The sequence below is a fragment of the Anastrepha ludens genome, chromosome 6 (genome assembly GCF_028408465.1).
Source record: "Anastrepha ludens isolate Willacy chromosome 6, idAnaLude1.1, whole genome shotgun sequence".
Classification (NCBI taxonomy): domain Eukaryota; kingdom Metazoa; phylum Arthropoda; class Insecta; order Diptera; family Tephritidae; genus Anastrepha; species Anastrepha ludens.
The window spans coordinates 97,333,582-97,352,076 of record NC_071502.1 but is presented as its reverse complement, the minus strand read 5'-3'; the positions used below and the strand labels follow the sequence as shown (position 1 = coordinate 97,352,076).

Below are 18,495 nucleotides of genomic sequence, written 5' to 3'. Positions count from 1 at the left end.
GAAGATCGCAGCGGAGCTTCTCAATCGGCGGGCATTGTAGCATCGACGTCAGTGACCTGAATACAAAAAACCAAACATTTTTTTGTTTATTAATGTCATAATTTCTATATGAATTAAACAAAAATGGGAGGAAAAAAATTCGCGGAATAAAATGCATCAAAAAAAAAAAATGAATTTTGGGGGGAATTTTCCTACTATTTTTGCTTCGAAAAATTGTTTTTTCGAAAAATTTTCGAAAACTTGTAAATTCACATAAAAAGTAATATCATAAAAAAGATGTGTGCAAAATTTCAGGGAGATCGGTCAATAACTTTTCGAGTTATCGTGTACGCCAATTCGAAAAATATAGTTTTGAGAAAAACGCGTCTAAGTCGGCAACGTAACTATACCTCTCCCAGCACTCGAGCGCAAAGAATAGAGTCGTCACGGTTGACGATCTATAATATAAGAAATACTTAAATTTACGTTCTAAAAATTGTTTGGCATATTCCTAAACGAGTATATGTATTAACATTTTATGAAAAAAGAAAAAAAAATTTTTTTCGAAATTTTACAGGTACCTGTCCCCTTAAGTGATTGGCCGAGCTCCTCGTCCTATTTGTGATGTGCCTCACGATGTTGCTCCACAAATGGAGGGGCCTACAGTTTCAAGCCGACTCCGAACGGCAGATATTTTTATGAGGAGCTTTTTCATGGCAGAAATACACTCGCAGGTTTGCCATTGCCTGTCTAGGGGTGACTGCTATTAGAAAAAAACGTTTTCTTCATTTTGGTGTTTCTCGGAGAATCGAATCTACGTCTTCCGAATGGTAGTCACTCAGCAACCCATTCGGCTACGTGTAGTGAAACGACAAATTTCCCTCTCTCATTTCGAGTGAGTACCACATCCAAATATCCAGCACTGGAAGCATTTGTTTCATTTCGTACGATACAAAGTAGTCAGTGAAGCCACTGAATCTGAATGTTTGTTTCATGTTGTTCAGACTACTATTACGTTCACCTAACACAAACAACTGCAATACTCAACAGGTACATGAACAAATTTTCTTACATAAATTAATCACTCACAATAAATTTAGGTGCTAACGCCTTCTCAGGCGCTCTCCGATATTAAGAAGATATCGTCTCCATAAAAGATACCAAAAAACAAAAAAACAAAAAACAATTGCAACATAAGCCTTCAATAAACAGATACTTTCATCTTATTATGCTTCTTTCCACGTATTTTCATTGATAGGGACTTTATGAGACAGGTTCAAAGCCATATTAACAAACGTTTCCTGGGGTCTCAAAGGAAATTTTTCCGTTAAACCTCGTGCGTCTAGACATACCGCCATTTGCAAGCGCATATACTGAGTCTACAGATACGACGGTTATTAATGTGCTGGCTCTTTATTCGAATTCATCAAAATGCGTCCCCTCAAGATTCGGCTTCGTATGCTAACTCGTTACCAGACGTATGTTTGGTTGCTACTCAGATGAAAATGTACTGAAAGAACCCGCTATAAATGAACTTCATGCGCTGCAAATGTTTCTGGTCAATGCCAGCTGAATGCCAGTCAAACATTTTCCACACTCTTGGAAACTGATCCAGATAAATCAATCCTCCAATGTTTGCTAACCTAAAGTCAATAGTATTAATAAATCATAATTTAGAAAATAGCGAACTATGACTCGTTACTGCTTCGTCCTACTGGGCAATCAGTATCTAAACCTGTTATATCCGCAAACATGGCAAACAAGTGGGAGCCAAGTTGCCTAAATCTTAGCCCTGCGGCTGAGGAGAAGATGCTGAAATTATGCAACCTCATCCTTGAAACAGCTGCTATAAAAAGGACGCGATATAATATGAAGTCTTGCCGCATGGATACTTAACGAACAATGTTTGGAAATTCTTCTTCTTCTTCTTGATTGGCGTCATAGCCGCTTACGCGATTTTGGCCGAGTTTAATAAAGAGCGCCAGTTGGAAACACTCAAGAGGCCTTGCTCTTCCTCTGCTACCACCAGCTGGTACCGCATAGAATACTTTCGAAGCTGGAGCATTTGTAACCATTCGGGCGACATGACTCTGCCAACGTAGCCAATGGAGCTTTATTCGCTGCGCTATGTCTATGTCGTCGTAAAGATCTTCGTCGCTTCCGATCTTCCAGGTTAGTGCACGTGTCCATCGCTCGCTGAACTGACACGAAGCCCAAATTCCCAAGAGTAGATCATAGATAGTCAAGGAAATCCTAATCTCCCCATTTTATGGGAAAACTACCTCATGAGGCCCGTACCAAGCTAGCTTAAGAGCCCAACAGTTTTTCGCAATGCCCCTGTGACCAGATGCTCACATCATTCAAATTTCAAAGTATTCAGATGGGACGGAAAACGACGTCCGGCATTCCTCCCAACTAGTTTCGAGCGCACCATCTTCGAACCTTGGTGTCACTTGGCTTTTGGAATAAATTATTGCTTCACTAACAATTGTTACACAGGTGAGCAACCACACAACTGCTACTTTGAGTGCAGCTACTTCGGCTTGAAATACACTGCAGTGGTCCTGTAGCCTGTACTTGAACTCGGTGGGAAGTTACTCGTAGAATACTACTCCACCAACCTTTTCATACAACTTCGAACTATCTGTGAGCAGGTTCATTAGGCTCTACCTTCAAATGCGGCATCCTGCCCACTCTTTCCTTGCAGAGCTATTAATGGAGAATATCCCGCTCGAACCCAGTTAGAGTGTGTATTGATCAGCCTCTATGGGGAAGAGTTGAAAATTTCTAAGTATACTGGAGTGTCAGTAGCTTCAGCCGAGCTTGTCTGGCCCTCAGGTCCTCAGTCTGATTGTGATGTACCATAGACGCCCATAACGAGCTCTTTCTGAGAGAGGGATTTCTCTATATTGTTAAGAATCGTGAGCAAGGTAGACCAGTTAAATCAAGGGATACTGAAGGGCTTGTAGCTAGGAACCAGAGCCTCTCAGTATGATTGCTGCGTACTACGAACACTTTCTCAGATACTCTGTGGACACCTCCCCGAGAAGTTTCACATCTTAGATGCAGACCAATCAGCCCGTCAAGATCCTTCAACAGGAAGAATGAAAGCTTGATTCGCCTGCTGTAGTGACTATGCGGTGAGCTTAATTGCAATGAGATGCGGGCTGTTCGCATTTTATAAAGTTATTGAAAATAGGAGGCTCCCTTACACATCTATAGATGTTGCGAAATAATTAAATTTTACTAGGAAAACCCCGACAGATTCATTTTCAGCCCAGCCTTGTTTATGGCACATAAACCTTATCGCAATTTATATAAAATTCACTTTTCCTTGTCTAGGACTCCATCAGATATACATAGTTTGATTATTAATAACTCGCTTGGAACTCCATTAACTCAGCGGCTCCTTTAGGCTTAAACAATTCCTTTCAGCCATAGTGGCACACGACAGCTACTTCACTCACCGAGAACCATTCAGTGAACGTTTGCGATTGGGCCATCTTGAAATTGACTAGCAAACTTAGAAGTGAACAAACAAATGCAGCATATCACACACACACATAAGCACGTGCCGTCCATGTATATAGATATGCACGTAAAAGTACGAGAATGGTAGTCAGCAGACAGCATCAACCACCAACTAAAGAAGTCTTAGTTCAAGAAGTCTCGCGATCACTGTGCGCGCTATGTCACACATCACAATCACCTTCAAGATAATGATGCGGCCGATGATCAGCAAAAGAAGCATAACAAGATGATCTGCTTAATTTGGCAACACGAACAGTAAGCGCACACGGACTAGACTACTAGTTGGCGGTGGCATTGGTGTAGGACGCCGAAGCAGAGCCGACTTATGGAAAAGAAGAAAAAACGCGCGCGCACGCGCTATCTACCACTCACTGCATGCGCTTTGATTATGGGCATCGATTTTGCACCCACATGAGCGCACATACATACATACGTACATGCATGCTTACAGTTTTAAAGTAAAAAAGTGCTTGTAGATTTCCCAACTTTTTTGTTGCTCTCACTTAGGTATTATTGCTTTATGAAGTGCAGCTTCTTGCTGCATTTAAATTTTGCGTTTTTTGGTTTTTTTTTTTGTTTTGACTAAATGCAGCGGCGTCTTGTCGTCTTTGTGCCACATTTTGCACTTACGATGCCAATTCAAGGCGAGGGGTATTGGCAGTTGCTTACTTTTGATTTCGTTTACTCATACAACAAACGACTGATGTTTTGAGAGAATCTTTCATCTGCTTTGTCGGCCGAGTGGCTGACTTTACTGCGAGCCCCATCAGCGTCAGCTGCTGGAGAACAAAATAAAGTTGAACGGTGGCAGCGGTGGCAGCGGTGCACCTTAGTTGAATGACGAGTGGCAGTGACGCCACCAACAGCCACACAACTATAGCAGTCGCTTTGTCTTAAGCGCGCCGCGAATGAAGCATTTGCAGCATCGCGCACCAATTGACAACAAAAACAAAATCATATCTTGCCAACACTGAGGAAATCCTCTCGCTTTTCGAACGACTCTTCTGCTTTATTTTATTTTGTTTATTTTATTTTTTTTGTCGAGCCCGGACGCCTCATCTGCCGCCTCCAAGAAGAAGTTAGCCAGCCAGCGCTTACGCCAACAGCCTTGCGTCGTCTTCGCTTGTGGCATATAAATATGCCAACAGTTGGTGGTTGGAAATCAGTCAGAATTTGGATTTTAATCATTTGATTTGAACTTCGATAGTAGAGTCGGAAGAGTTAGTCCAAATAAAACACCCCACAGCAAAACCAAGTGTTCGGCAACGTACAGAATTGTGCAACAGGAACACAGCTGGGCAGACAGGACTTGAGGTCCTGCCACAAAATAGTTTTTTGTGTTAATTTCTACTTCTGTAATTTAAGTAAATTCGCTGATACTTAAACCTACTGAGGAATACCAAAAAAAAAAACATCAAAAAAACGCGGCAATGTCGAGAATTTGGTGTTTTGTGAGTTTATTGTTGGTAACGTCAGCGGTGCTGGCGCGTCCGGAACCGCCAGTGAACTCTTACCTGCCACCATCAGCAAATGGAAATGGTAATGGCGCTGGGCGCCCCTCCTCCACGTATGGTGCACCAGGTTTTGGTGGTGGTAATGGCAACGGCAACGGCAATGGCGGTGGACGTCCGTCAAGCACTTATGGTGCGCCCGGTTTAGGTGGTAACGGTAACGGGGGTGGTCGTCCGTCAAGCACTTATGGTGCGCCTGGTGCGGGTGCCAATGGTAACGGCAATGGCGGTGGACGTCCGTCAAGTACTTATGGCGCACCCGGTGCGGGTGGCAATGGTAACGGCAATGGCGGTGGACGTCCGTCAAGTACTTATGGCGCACCCGGTTCGGGGGGTGGCAATGGTAATGGCAATGGCGGTGGACGTCCCTCAAGCACTTATGGCGCACCTGGTTTGGGTGGCAACGGCAATGGCAATGGCGGTGGACGGCCTTCTTCCACCTACGGCGCACCTGGTTTGAATGGTAATGGTAACGGCAACGGTAACGGACGTCCCTCAAGCACTTATGGCGCACCCGGTTTGAATGGAAACGGAAACGGCGGTGGTCTGAAACCCTCCGATAGTTATGGTCCGCCCGCTTCTGGTAACGGTAACGGTAATGGGTACTCCAATGGCAATGGCAACGGCAATGGAGGTGGGCGTCCAGCACAGGAATACTTGCCACCAGGTGCAGGCGGTCGCAATGGCAATGGAAATGGCGGTGGACGCAATGGCAACGGTGCTGGTGGTGGTGCAAATGGTTATGACTACTCGCAGGGAGGAGGAGATAGTGGAGAGAGTGGTGTAAGTGGCAACAACTTTACTATATTTCTAAGCTAGCTGTTAAGTGTTAATATAGCAAAACCGGGCACACAAGGTTATAGGCACACGCAAATTTGCGTGGCATACACAGTTAAGGTACATTTCACGCCAAGCAGTTTGCTGCCGCGTTTCTTTGAGTTACACGTTGGTTGCTGGAACACACGAATTAAACAGTACAGAACTCTAAAATTGCCATACCTCCTAATACTATTATAGTTGATACACGCGCATACAATACACTGCTACTGCACGCATACAGCCCTTTCCGGGACTATTTGTGCCGAGCGCCCTCTAATGCTTACACAAATTCTTACTTGGCTCCTTCCTTCTCTATGCTTCAAAGTTACATTGGCAACACTATTGCTCGCTTAATCCTCACACGAAATTTGCTTGTTTATTGTCCGTCAGTTCAGTGCTTTCAAATACGCCTGCTTTCCGTTGTTATTCCATAGGAACCAGCACAATACGAATTTAGTTACGAAGTAGAAGATGCGCCGAGCGGTTTGTCCTTCGGACATTCGGAAATGCGCGATGGCGACTACACAACGGGCCAGTACAATGTGTTGTTGCCTGACGGAAGGAAGCAAGTAAGAACAAATTTAACACTGAAATTAATTTTGAGGTGATAGGAAAATCTTTAAGTAGGCTATGATTTGAGAATTAGAATTAGATGCGATTCTATGCGTACTATGTAGGAAATATCGTAAAAGTAAGCAACGCTGAAAGGTATTGGATTCTATCATACTTTACGTTTTGCTAGTACGCCGAAAAAGATAGCAGTAAAAAATTATACCAATTATGCATCGCTGAAAATGTCTGAACTTTTGTGACAGGGTTTGCACTTATCATGCATTTAGGCAAAAAATTTTGTTTCCAGACATTTCCTAGCGATCAATAAGCAGTCGCCTCGGCAGGCAATGGCAAATTTCCGGGTGTATTTTTGCCATGAAAAAGCTCCTCATCAAAAAAAACTATTTGCCGTTCCGATTCAGCTTAAAACTCAACATCAAGACGCACACCACAAATAGGAGGAGGAGCTCGGACAAGCACTTACCAGAAGTGTACGCGCCAATTATTTGTTTATTTTATTTAGGAGGCTTAAGTTTACCGATATAATTTGCTTCTTTTTTTTAATTTCTTCGTTTTTCTCTCTCTCTTTATCTCTCTTTCTCTGCCTATGGCTCCCTCTCTCTCTTTACGTCTCTATCTCTCCCAATGTCTCCCTCCCTCTATGTGTCTCCCTCTCCCTCTCGTTTTTCACACTCAAACATAGATCGTCGACTACGAAGCTGATCAGGGTGGCTATCGTCCACAAGTCCGTTATGAAGGTGAAGCTAACAATGGACTCGGTGGTGGTGCTGGTGGCGCTAATGGCTATGATTACGAGCAGAATGGCAATGGACTCGGTGGTGGAAATGGCTATTCAAACGGACAAGATCTAGGCGGCAATGGCTACTCGAGCGGACGTCCCAATGGCAACGGTAACGGCAATGGAAATGGTAACGGCAATGGCTACAGCGGCCGCAATGGCAAAGGCCGCAACGGCAACGGCAACGGTGGCGGACAGGGACTAGGCCGCAACGGCTACTCTGATGGTCGTCCAAATGGGCAAGATTTGGGCGATAATGGTTATGCAAGTGGACGTCCGGGTGGAAATGGTAATGGTAATGGTAACGGTTACTCGAACGGCAATGGCAATGGCGGTGGTCAATATCAGAGCAACGGCAATGGTTACTCGGATGGCAGACCTGGCGGTCAAGACAATATCGATGGACAGGGCTACTCCAGTGGACGTCCGAATGGTTTCGGTCCAGGTGGTCAAAATGGCGATAATGATGGCAACGGCTATCGATATTAACTCTTTTAGAAGGCAACACGAACAATTAGAGACGATTAATAGCGGGCAATGAGCCCACGAAAATACGGCGGGCGTGGAAAAATGAAACGCTCCTCATCATAATTACATACCTACATACATAAAAAGGCATTACTCATACTCGTATTCAATCATCATAACACTAGACTATTACATATTGCATATTATCTAGTTAGCATTTAGTGCGTGTATAACGGCATTTTGTATATGAAATGCATGTGGCATATAAATAAGAACTTTAGTAAACTCGAAGCCTAAGGTGGAACTATAACCCTGAAACTCATCAACCATTTCCATTGATCTAAAGAATGTGCATCCTTCATCTGCACTTGAAAATAGTCATGCCCCTTTGACTGTATTTACGTAACTACCTTTCTTCATTCATTTCATTTAATTCTATGCTAAGTTGTGCTCCATACCTTCTAAACGAAATGTACGATTTTTATTATTTTTTATTATTTTTTTGTTTATATAATCTTAGGTTATGTTAAAGCAATGAAACGGACAAGCAAATGTTACAATAAAACACAAAAATATTTCAAGTTTTTTTATAAAAAAATATTTATTATTATTTAGCCTTATATAATTCATTAGATTTTACCAACGAATTCACTGTCCACCACATCGCCAAAATTTGTCCAAACGTAATTGTGCAAACGAGGATCGCCACGGGGATCATCTGGCTTGTTGGCGGCAGGCACGGCAGTCTCATTCAAGCGTTTTAGTTCGTCCAAGAGTGTTTTGAGTATATTAGGATATCTGAAATTTGAGAATGAACAAAAAACTTAGTTTGGCTGGCATAACAAAGCATGTGAATACAAAAAGAGCTGAAAAGGGCTGAAAAGCGCACTGCAACACCTAAAAGTAGCAAAGTTCCGCCAGCAAATGCAAAGTTCTGGCAAAGGCGATCAGAAAATAACACCACTTATGTATACATTTTTTTTTAAATTAGCCACCTCTTTCCTTCTGCAACCATCAGAGCACACGGGTTACTCTAACTAAGCGAGCTTGGCGGGTTGAGAGAGGCTGCAGATGGACAAAACTGATGTTATCTGTCATGTCCGAACGACTGTCGCAGTTCCTCCTGTCCCCAATGTGTTAAGAAACGACCACCTTGGCCCCTTGGCAACACAAGATCTACTCAGATCTCTTCCGAGGCCGAGTAGATTTAAAGAAAATTAAAAATAGCCTCCTTAAAATGAAGCAGCATATGAAATCTAAAGATCTTTACTCTACAATTTTATGAGGAGCTGGTTAAAAAGCCCGTTCTGCGACGGGATTAAACTAATATCAGCAAAAAATTCTACCAATAAATATGGAATTTATACACTCTTCTTTCCTCTTTACTAGCACAGTAATCGTCTAAACAATTTTGGCTGATTTCAACAAAACCCGGCTTTAATTTCTTTTGCGAGCGAACAAATGACAATTAGAAATTACACGCTCTTCTCCACTTAATCCTGTCAACGCAGTGGAGGCCTTCCTCTTCCGCTGCTACCACGCTCGGGCATTGTACCGAATACGCGTACTTTCACAGCCGGTGGGTTTGTGTCCACGTACGTACGACTTGGTATAGCCAACGGTGCCGCTAAATCTTGATTCGCAGCACTCTACTCCTGCCTGCTACAGCTCATATAGCTCATCGTTCTATCGCCTTTGATACTCGCCGCAAAGATCCATAAATCCTGAATCTTTCTCTCGTACACGTCAAGGGCCGTCCCATCAGGTGTTATCATGTCAAAGCTTCTGCGTCATACGATACGACGGGCATGATGAGAGACTTATAAAGTGTGATTTTTGTTCGTCAAGAGAGGACTTTACTAATCAATTGCCAACTCAGTCCAAAATAGCTTTTATTGGATTTCAAGTAGAAGAAGTCCACTAATTTTCCAAATTTTTAACTACCAATAGTGACGGGATTGGGAACTGATATTCTCTCAGACAGTCAGTTCTACGTTACCGAAACGGCCTGGATTTATATCCGGCCAAAGAATAGGGAATATTTATGCTGCTACGACAACAAAAACGGGATTGTTAAGGCGCGAATGCGATTATTTAAATTACATTCGAAACTCGGTATTTTTGGTAAAGAATATATTCATAGGTGTATTATAAATTTTAAATGCATACTTTCAGGTGGGATGCTTTGAAAAGGGATGTAATTACATAACAGTTTGGGCGAATGTGGTGAGGGTTAGAGAGAATAATTTCTTTATAACTAATTACAGCACCCTCCAGATCTTTCACATATGGGTATTTTTGGCCCCTCTCAAGAAAAATAAAGAAAAACACATAAAATAAGCGTAAAACACCTCGTGGCAATGTCACTGTAATCTGATGTACATTAGTAACAAAATATCCATATCGGATCGAAAAAATAAGTCAAATATTTCTCTCCTAATGGATACCAGAATAAAAGTGTTAACCTCCTTAAGGATATAAGGTTATAAAACTAAGAAAATGCTAATCGACTGCTTCTGTGTTGGTCTTACATCCACTTCGATTCCACTTTAGTACAATAATTTGGGAGCTTCTTTCCTTAAGTTCACTATAAAAGACTTTTTCTCCAATATTTTCATTCAACTGCATTAATCTTCCGTTAAAGGGAGAAGAACCCGACCTAAGTGTACACTTCTAAAGTTTCTTATAATTTCGGATTGTCCATGCCGACACCAACGGCGGATAATTTCCAGGATGATTTTCTGTCGAGTGTTAAACCCAGCTATTTATCCATTTGGAAGTGCATGACAATCAATTAAGTGAAGTTGGGCACTAGCAATTTTATAACTCATGGTGAAGAGGCCAAGTTCCAAACTGCTAAAGCAATGAGTACCCTATCTGACACATTTAGGCACTCTTTAATACACTTTAGACTTCATCTTGATCTAATACATCTCATTATCTCTCTAATGCATCTCATTAGTCTTCCTTAAATTAAACTTCCTGGAATAGGTAAAAAGAAGGTTGCCTGTCATCATGTAAAATCTTCCTTAAATAAAACTTCCTGGAACAGGTAAAAAGGAGGTGGCCTGTCATCTTGTAAAATCTTCCTTATATTAAACTTCCTGGAATAGGTAAAAAGAAGGTGGCCTGAAAAACCTAAGCGCGGGGTAGCAAGACAAATGTGGTCAAGGTTTGGTAAAGGTCTCACCTTCTTGCTCATCGAGCCAGTACCAGTTTCATTAACATTTTTTTAGAAGTCTAATGAATCTTAGTTGCAAGAATGTTCAAGAATCGAAGTAGAAGGAATACGACAAACCGCAAGCGGATGGGCATGTAGATGCAGCTTGCACCTAACATTTTTTATTTCTTTATTTATTTTGATTGTAAATATATTATTTTTTCAATTTTAATAATAAAAAAGCGGAAAAAGAATGTTCAAGAATTTATATGCCCTGTTATGCCAGCAGACTGGCAAGCCTATAAGGCTGAATTGAAAAACTACAAAAAAGCAGTTAGAACTGCGCAGCGTGAATAATGGCAAAATTATTGCAAAGAAATTGAAGAGACTTCAGAAGCGGCCAGATTAAGAAAAATTCTCTCAAAGACGCCAAGCAACTTAGGCTACCTACAAGGTCAAGGGAATACATGGACCACGTCAAGTGAGGAATCGTTAGGTCTTCTCCTAGACACACACTTTCCAGGTGACACGCCGGTGGAACAAAACCATTCCGCCAATAATGAAAGGCAATCCGACCTAGGAAATCTCTTAGTTACACACTCAAAAATCGAATGGGCTATTAATACTTTTGGTCCTTATAAATCGCCAGGAACGGACGGTATCTACCCCGCTGAACTGCAGCAATCACGGGGCATTGTACTACCGTATATCAAAATTGTCATTAGAAGTTGTCTTAACATGGGCCACATTCCGCTAGGATGGAGGGAGGCAAAAGTCTCCTTCATACCCAAGGCAGGTAGGTCCTCACACACTAACCCTAAAGACTTCAGACCCATTAGTCTAACGTCTTTTCTTCTCAAGATCCTGGAGAGAATAATAGATGAATACATACGGGGTGTCGTGCCTTTAAATAGGCTCTCTTCGGCGCAACATGCCTATACTAAAGGGAAGTCCACAGAAACCGCCTTACACTCACTCGTCGGGTTGGTGGAAAAAAGCTTATCAGACAAAGAGTTTGCATTGGTTGCTTTCGTAGACATAGAAGGCGCCTTCAACAATATAAATGCAAACGCTATAGTAGATTCATTAGAAGATTTTGGAGTTGAACCACATGTCGTAGCCCTGATAGAAGATATACTCATCAAAAGAAAGGTAACGGCTAAATTAGGAAGCACTAATCTAAGCAGACAGGTCTGCAGAGGCACACCGCAAGGTGGAGTCCTCTCCCCTCTTCTTTGGATTTTGGCAGTAAACTCCCTGTTACTGACCCTGGAAAGAGGGGGTTGCCACGTCACAGCTTACGCAGATGACGTAGCAATCGCCGTTAAAGGCAAATATCCTAATACCCTTATGGATATTCTGCGCTCTAACATGGCCACGCTTAGAACCTGGACTGAGAGCAGGGGACTCGATATAAACCCTTCAAAAACTCAAATAATTCTCTTTACAAAGAAACATAGGCTCCCTATAATCTCCCCGCTAATTTTTAAGGGTGTGGAGATTCCTTTGAAAGAGAATGTCAAGTACCTAGGACTCATATTAGACAGGAAACTCACGTGGAAATCTAATATTGAGGAAAGAGTAAAGAAGGCCAACGTTGCATTATACACTTGCAAAAAAGCGGTCGGTATCAAATGGGGACTAACACCCCGTATTACGCACTGGCTCTATACTTCGGTAGTTAGGCCAATCTTAATGTACGGAATACTTGTATGGTGGCCATCTGCTCAAAAGGCGACTTACGCTAAAATCATGAGTAAGGTCCAAAGAACAGCTTTTTTATGCATCTCTGGCGCTTTAAGGACTACCCCAAACAAAGCGCTGGATGTGCTAATCAACTTACCTGCCCTAAATCTGGTAGGAAAACACGTGGCCGCCGCCTCGGCGCTCAGACTAAAAAGTATGGCGATATGGAAAGACCGGTGCTTTGGCCACGCTTCCATTTTGCACTCTCTTAATAGTCATAAACAAGAAATAGACTACTCTATCCCTAGACTCACCTTCGAAAGGCTCTTCAAGACGAGTATACCGTCAAGAAGGGCATACAACAAGGCCACAGAGAAGTGGAGAATTAAACTTTTATACAGATGGCTCCAAGCTAGACGATAAGGTTGGCTACGGAGTTTTCTCGAAGGAATTAGGACTGGAACTATCCGTTCGACTACCAGACTACTGCAGCGTCTATCAGGCAGAGGTACTAGCTATAAAAGAAGTGGATACATACCTAAATACGCACGCCGTAACAAAAACGATTATAAATATATTCTCGGATAGCCAGGCGGCCATCAAATCAATGAATGCGGCTTTACTAAGATCGAAGGTTGCACAGGAATGTCGGGCAGCTCTAAATTATATTAGTGACGTATTCAAGGTCAGCCTTATTTGGGTTCCGGGACATAGAGATATTGAGGGAAACTGTAAAGCAGATGAGCTAGCCAGAAAGGGTACCGCTCTCCAACTGCTGAGTGATAAAAGTACCATTGGAATACCATGGCCACGAGTAAACTAATAATAAAAAACCACTTTATCCAAGAGGCCAATAGGTCATGGAGAAATAAAGATACGTGTCTAACAGCTAGGCTACTATGGCCGCAAATAAACAAGAAAAGAACAAAGGAACTGCTTAGTCTCTCAATATCTCGAAGGTCGTGGCTTGTTTAACCGGTCACTGGCTATTTGGCAAGCATTCCTCGAGACTAGGAGTTTTCTCCCATGAATATTGCAGAAGCTGCAGAGATGAGGAAGAGGAAGAAACAGTTGAGCACTTCCTTTGCAATTTTCCAGCCCTAGCTAAAATCAGAGCAGGTTGTCTAGGTAAATACTTTTTTAATTCTCTTACAGAACTGTCTGGCGTGGGGTTGGCATCAATACTAGAGTAGAATGGGGTAAGATAGGTCATTTTTTTTTTTGAAGAGCTCTTGCTACGGTGTTTTTGCATTGATTTTGAAAAATAAGCAAGATTTTGAAAGGTTATTTATCTGCTAACATTTTGGTTATACTGACTTATGTTTGGCTAAATATTTTGGAAGCTACATTCAATACGACAAAGGGTCTTTTTTTCGATATTTTCAAAATCGGGGGGCACGATAGGTCACTATATGTGAGGGGAAAAGAACAATGTACATGGCTTGGAAATTAACGTTTTAACCTTTATTTATAGAGTACGAACACTGCACATGTTATAAAAGTTAGAAATTTTTCTTTAATTCATCACGCAAGCACGTAAGGTTTCGAACGGAATTTTAAATTGTTTAGAGGCTGATCGAACACTAGCGCGATCTCGGACTGCCGCGACTGCGTTTTTTTCGTCCTCTTCACTTCGTTTCGGCGTTTTTCGCACATAATTACGCACCATTTTGCTGCAAAAACAATTAAAATTTATTTTATTCCATTAAAAGTAGTGACCTACAATGCCCCCAGACGGCTGACCTATAGTGCCCCCAAGCACATGTTTTATGTTAGTGTCGATATTTTTTTAAAAAACAAAAATATAAAAAAACTGACACATTATTCGTGTTCAGCATTATTTTCTACGTAAAATAAAACTCACCTGACAAATATTTACATACATTAAATGCACTGCACCGTAGAATAAAAAAAATGCTATGTCGGAGAAAAGCTCACAAAAAACTAAACGACGCCAGAACTAGGATAACTAATCAATGGTGACGGCCGAAATGACAGTCGCGAACGTTGTTCCCCACCACGTATTCAATTCACATAAGACGAGTGATCTCTGCAAAAACAGTGCGACGAAAACCCCACCTACCTATTGTGCCCCCATACCTATCTTACCCCATTCTACTCTACGCTTCATAAGAGCCACGAAATGGTTCCACGAAGGAAGATAAATGAGGTTCCCGTGTAGCACAGTGATATCACAACGGACCTGTAAGGTCTAAGTGAGTTGGTCGTGCAGACCGACTACCACCATAACCTAACCTAACCTATGCCAACAGAGTCATTCTATTTTTAAGAATAAATTTGGAGGATTGTAGCCACTATAAACTAGCCTAAACTAGTCTAAACTATTTAACATGAGAAAAGTCATAGTACCATATGGAATTCCACATCTTTCACCCGCCCAAAACAAGCATACTGGACCTAGGAGACTTATTACGCATTACTTAATCGGCAAAATAAATAACTTAGCCTAAATGGCTTATGAAAAAACGATGCTGAATGACTGTCCATATACATAAGTAGATATGTTTACGTGTAACAGAATATTACAAATCGTTTTTTGCATGACTTACTTCTCGGCCTGATTGTAGTACTCGCATGGATCCTCTCTCACATTGTACAAACATGGTTTTCTTCCCTTATAATCGCATGCGCTCGGCGTCAATTCGAGCACACAGTTGACTGTGGCCGCACTACGCATTCGTATCACCTCCGCAACACTGGGTGTCATATTTAAACTAGCCAGCGCATGGCCGACGGGGCAACGTTGCAGCATTTTGTAATCGTACGCCTTTGCATCGCGCACACCCGGCGGACCATACCAACCGTTCCACATTAAGGGATAATTAGTGCCAACGACAAGCTTCCAGTCGCCCATAGTGAGTGCTGCGCTGCCCCAAATATCGTCGATATTATGCAGGATAGTGCGACGCGGCGAGGGTTCATCCTGCGAAAGCGCATGCCAAATGTTTAGGCCGTCCAATGCGGCAGAGGCATTACTGTGCAATATTAAGATCAAGTAAAAGTAAGCACAAGTTGTCGCTAAAATATGTAATTGTCATACTTACTACAGCGACTGTTCAGCGTTGACACCTCCTGCCGCACTCAATAGTGTAGGCAACCAATCGACGATTTGCATACGCTGTTCGGCTACACGCGGCCGGCTCTGCAATCGCGGTGACCAAAGTAACGCAGCACCGCGTACGCCACCCTCCCACATGGAGTTCTTGACGCCACGCAATGGCCAATTTGAAGCGTGATTTAGATTGAAACCTTGCGGTGGACCGCCATTGTCTGTGCTAAATACGATGATAGAGTCTTGTAACATTTTTCTCGCTTGCAGCTCCTGCACGATGCGTCCAACAGACTCATCCAATTTGACGAGCATTGCTGTAGAGAACAATAGAAAATTTGAGTTATTCAGCACAAGTTTCTGAGCGACAGAGAAGAAGCTATCGCCGTAGAAGTCTTCATGTGTATGTATGTATGTATGTAGTTTACACAGCCAGAGAGTTCAGTGACACGTAGTTTGATTATACACGCGATTACGGCAGACTTGCTGGCGACATTGCGGCTTCTCTATCGCTTCACTTACAAAATGCAAATCTAATTTTTAATTAGACAATTGACTTGAATTTCATATCAAATGAGCGCTAATTATGCGGTGTAATTGTATATGAGTAACTCAACACAGGCAAACTGATCTTGTTTCCTAACAAAGCATGCACGATCACCGCTGCTATGGTTCCTATGCACCACTGTATGTCTCTCTACTAAGTAATTCTATACATCACTGCATATCTCTTTACTATACTTATAATTTTGTTTATGTTTAAGTTTCTTGTTTTTCCTTTTTTTCCTTTTTTTTCTTACCCGCATATCGTCGCCTTCCCATATCCTCGATTTGTTCCAGCTTAGCCACTACGTTATCTGGCGCCGGCAGTGGGTTGTATGGATTACCTGAGTGTACTGCGGCGTGTGCAACGTAGAGGAAGAGCGGCTGTGCGGTTGCATTGTGATCGGCAATCACACGCACTGCCTCATCGGTTACTATGTCAGTGGTATATTTTCCATGAAACTCATAGCCGATTTCCATGCCTAAAAATTTAAAGTAGCATTATTTAAAATTCTTCAAATTCTTTTTGGTAAAAAGCACTAGAGAGCCAATAGGAGAGAGTTGCAGTTTGTAATTTTACAAAAACTAGGATGTCGGCTCTGATTCCAAGCTTTGCTGTGCTTATATCTTAAGTTTTGTTTATAAAAAACCCTACAGACAGAAGGTTACTAGACTTCTGGCTAAAGTTCACTTGCCACTTGCTGATTGAGTAAGGGTTGTGTAGGTTTTTAATCCTTCCTTTCCTAATTTTAATACCCAATGATGTTGAAAATTTTCAAGTTTCGTCTACCTTAGGTAAACCCTATTACTTTATGTTAAGTTGAGCATAAGCCTCCAAAAGCTTTGATAACGGCGTAGGACCTTGTGAATATATCAGCTATGAATATTTAGTGAGATGGAGCAGGCTCTCAAATAATAGTGTGATAGATCTAATTGCCTAATTAGATTAGATTAGATTCTTCATGAGGTTTGCATTTCGACGTCATAGTCTTTTGTGCCCTCTACGCATCACAGTACCTCTTCCAGACCCAGTTCCCTTATCAAACTCAGAATGGAGCTGGGTTTCATTGAGCGTTTGGGCCGTTTTTTTGGCTGCAATTGGCCAAGATGTCTCAGCCTTTCTCCGCGCTATAGTGCTGCATTCCAGGACAAGGTGCATTGGAGTTTCCTGAGATTGATCGCAGAAACGACAAGAGTCCGTACACCAAATCATGAACATGCCTCATTAACATGTGTTGTTTAGATAGTTTCTGTCAAAGAAATTAGAGCTCTTGTAGTATTGCATACCTCGCAAAGTTGACTACCTTCTTAGTAGCTCCGCATCATGTAAGAAGCTCAACATATGTGTATCATCATAATTAGGGATAATCAATACCTTGCTGTACACCCTGCGTTTAAAATTAGTCTTGCAGTGCCTCACTTTTATTTCGGTTGCTCCTAAATACTTCTTTACAAAGCTAATATAGGTATGAGATCACAGTGTCTTTGCAGGAAACTTCAGTTTTGACAAACTATCTAGACAGGGTATCTATCGAGGTAGTCTCTCCAAACAAGGAGACAGTAGGGATTCTAGTAACTACCGACGAGCTGCTAACCTAATTCGACCTCAATCATGTTTGTTTTATGAAAAAAATTCCGAAAAAATTCGAAGATACTCAACTACAACAATTATTGGATGAAGACGCATGTCGAAACCTTGACGATATGTCGAAAGAATTGAATGTTAACAGATCAACCGTCAGTGAACATTTGCACGCGATGGGATTGGTTCAGAAAACAGGTAACTGGGTACCACATCTAAGAGATCCTTCTTGAACGGCAGAAAATAAAAGGTTTTCTGCATCGCATCGTCACTGGCGAAAAGAAATTATTATTATTATGATAACCCTAAGCGTCGAAAATGTTGGAGCCTGCCGGGGGAACCAGGTTCATCGACAGCGAAAAAAAATATTCATGCTTCAAAGGTCATGTTGTGCATCTGGTGGGATCAGAAGGGTGTCATCTATTATGAACACCTTAAACCTTCGGCAACCATCACTGGTGATCGTTACCGACTGCAGCTAATGTGTTTGAATCCTGCTCTCAAAGAAAAGCGGCCGGAATGGGACGGCAGACTTGACAAACTGATTTTGCTGCACAAGTTGCTAAATCGGTCCAGAAATATTAAGAGGTACTGAATTGGGAAGTCTTGCGCCACCCGCTGTAATCCCCAGACATTGCACCTTGGGATTACCATCTGTTCCGGTCAATGCAGTCAGCGCTTATTGGTTCACTTCTTACGAAAGCATCGCAAACTGGCTCAACGAATGGGACAAGTCAAAAGAACTCCAATTTTTTGTCAGAGAAATCCGTATGCTGCCTGAAAGATGGAGTAAAG

General features: G+C 42.1%; 2 protein-coding genes across 8 annotated transcripts in view; one reads left to right on the top strand and one right to left on the bottom strand.

Annotated features, from left to right (window-relative positions):
* The first annotated feature begins 4,940 nt into the window (after positions 1-4,940).
* Positions 4,941-8,180, top strand: LOC128865930 (pro-resilin). Its single transcript, XM_054106353.1, has 3 exons — positions 4,941-5,804; positions 6,275-6,409; positions 7,096-8,180. Exons 1-3 carry the CDS (start codon positions 4,941-4,943, stop codon positions 7,678-7,680), a joined length of 1,584 nt encoding a protein of 527 aa, XP_053962328.1. The 3' UTR covers positions 7,681-8,180.
* Positions 8,181-8,232: 52 nt separating this feature from the next.
* LOC128865928 (arylsulfatase B) overlaps positions 8,233-18,495 on the bottom strand; it is a 28,069-nt gene continuing 17,806 nt past the window's right edge. For all 7 annotated transcript variants that reach the window (XM_054106348.1, XM_054106346.1, XM_054106347.1 and 4 more), the window contains exons 6-9: positions 16,376-16,600; positions 15,571-15,892; positions 15,076-15,501; positions 8,233-8,457 (exon numbers count right to left, since the gene is read on the bottom strand). In XM_054106348.1, the coding sequence (XP_053962323.1) occupies positions 8,289-8,457; positions 15,076-15,501; positions 15,571-15,892; positions 16,376-16,600 (1,142 nt within the window). In that variant the 3' untranslated portion in view covers positions 8,233-8,288. The remainder of the gene's footprint in view (positions 8,458-15,075; positions 15,502-15,570; positions 15,893-16,375; positions 16,601-18,495) is intronic.

Excerpts from the sequence above, each read along its gene's own strand:
- LOC128865930 (XM_054106353.1), top strand. The coding sequence starts at position 4,941 with ATGTCGAGAATTTGGTGTTTTGTGAGTTTATTGTTGGTAACGTCAGCG. Across the intron at positions 5,805-6,274 it reads GAGATAGTGGAGAGAGTGGT|GAACCAGCACAATACGAATT; the intron begins GTAAGTGGCAAC and ends GTTATTCCATAG. Across the intron at positions 6,410-7,095 it reads TGCCTGACGGAAGGAAGCAA|ATCGTCGACTACGAAGCTGA; the intron begins GTAAGAACAAAT and ends ACTCAAACATAG.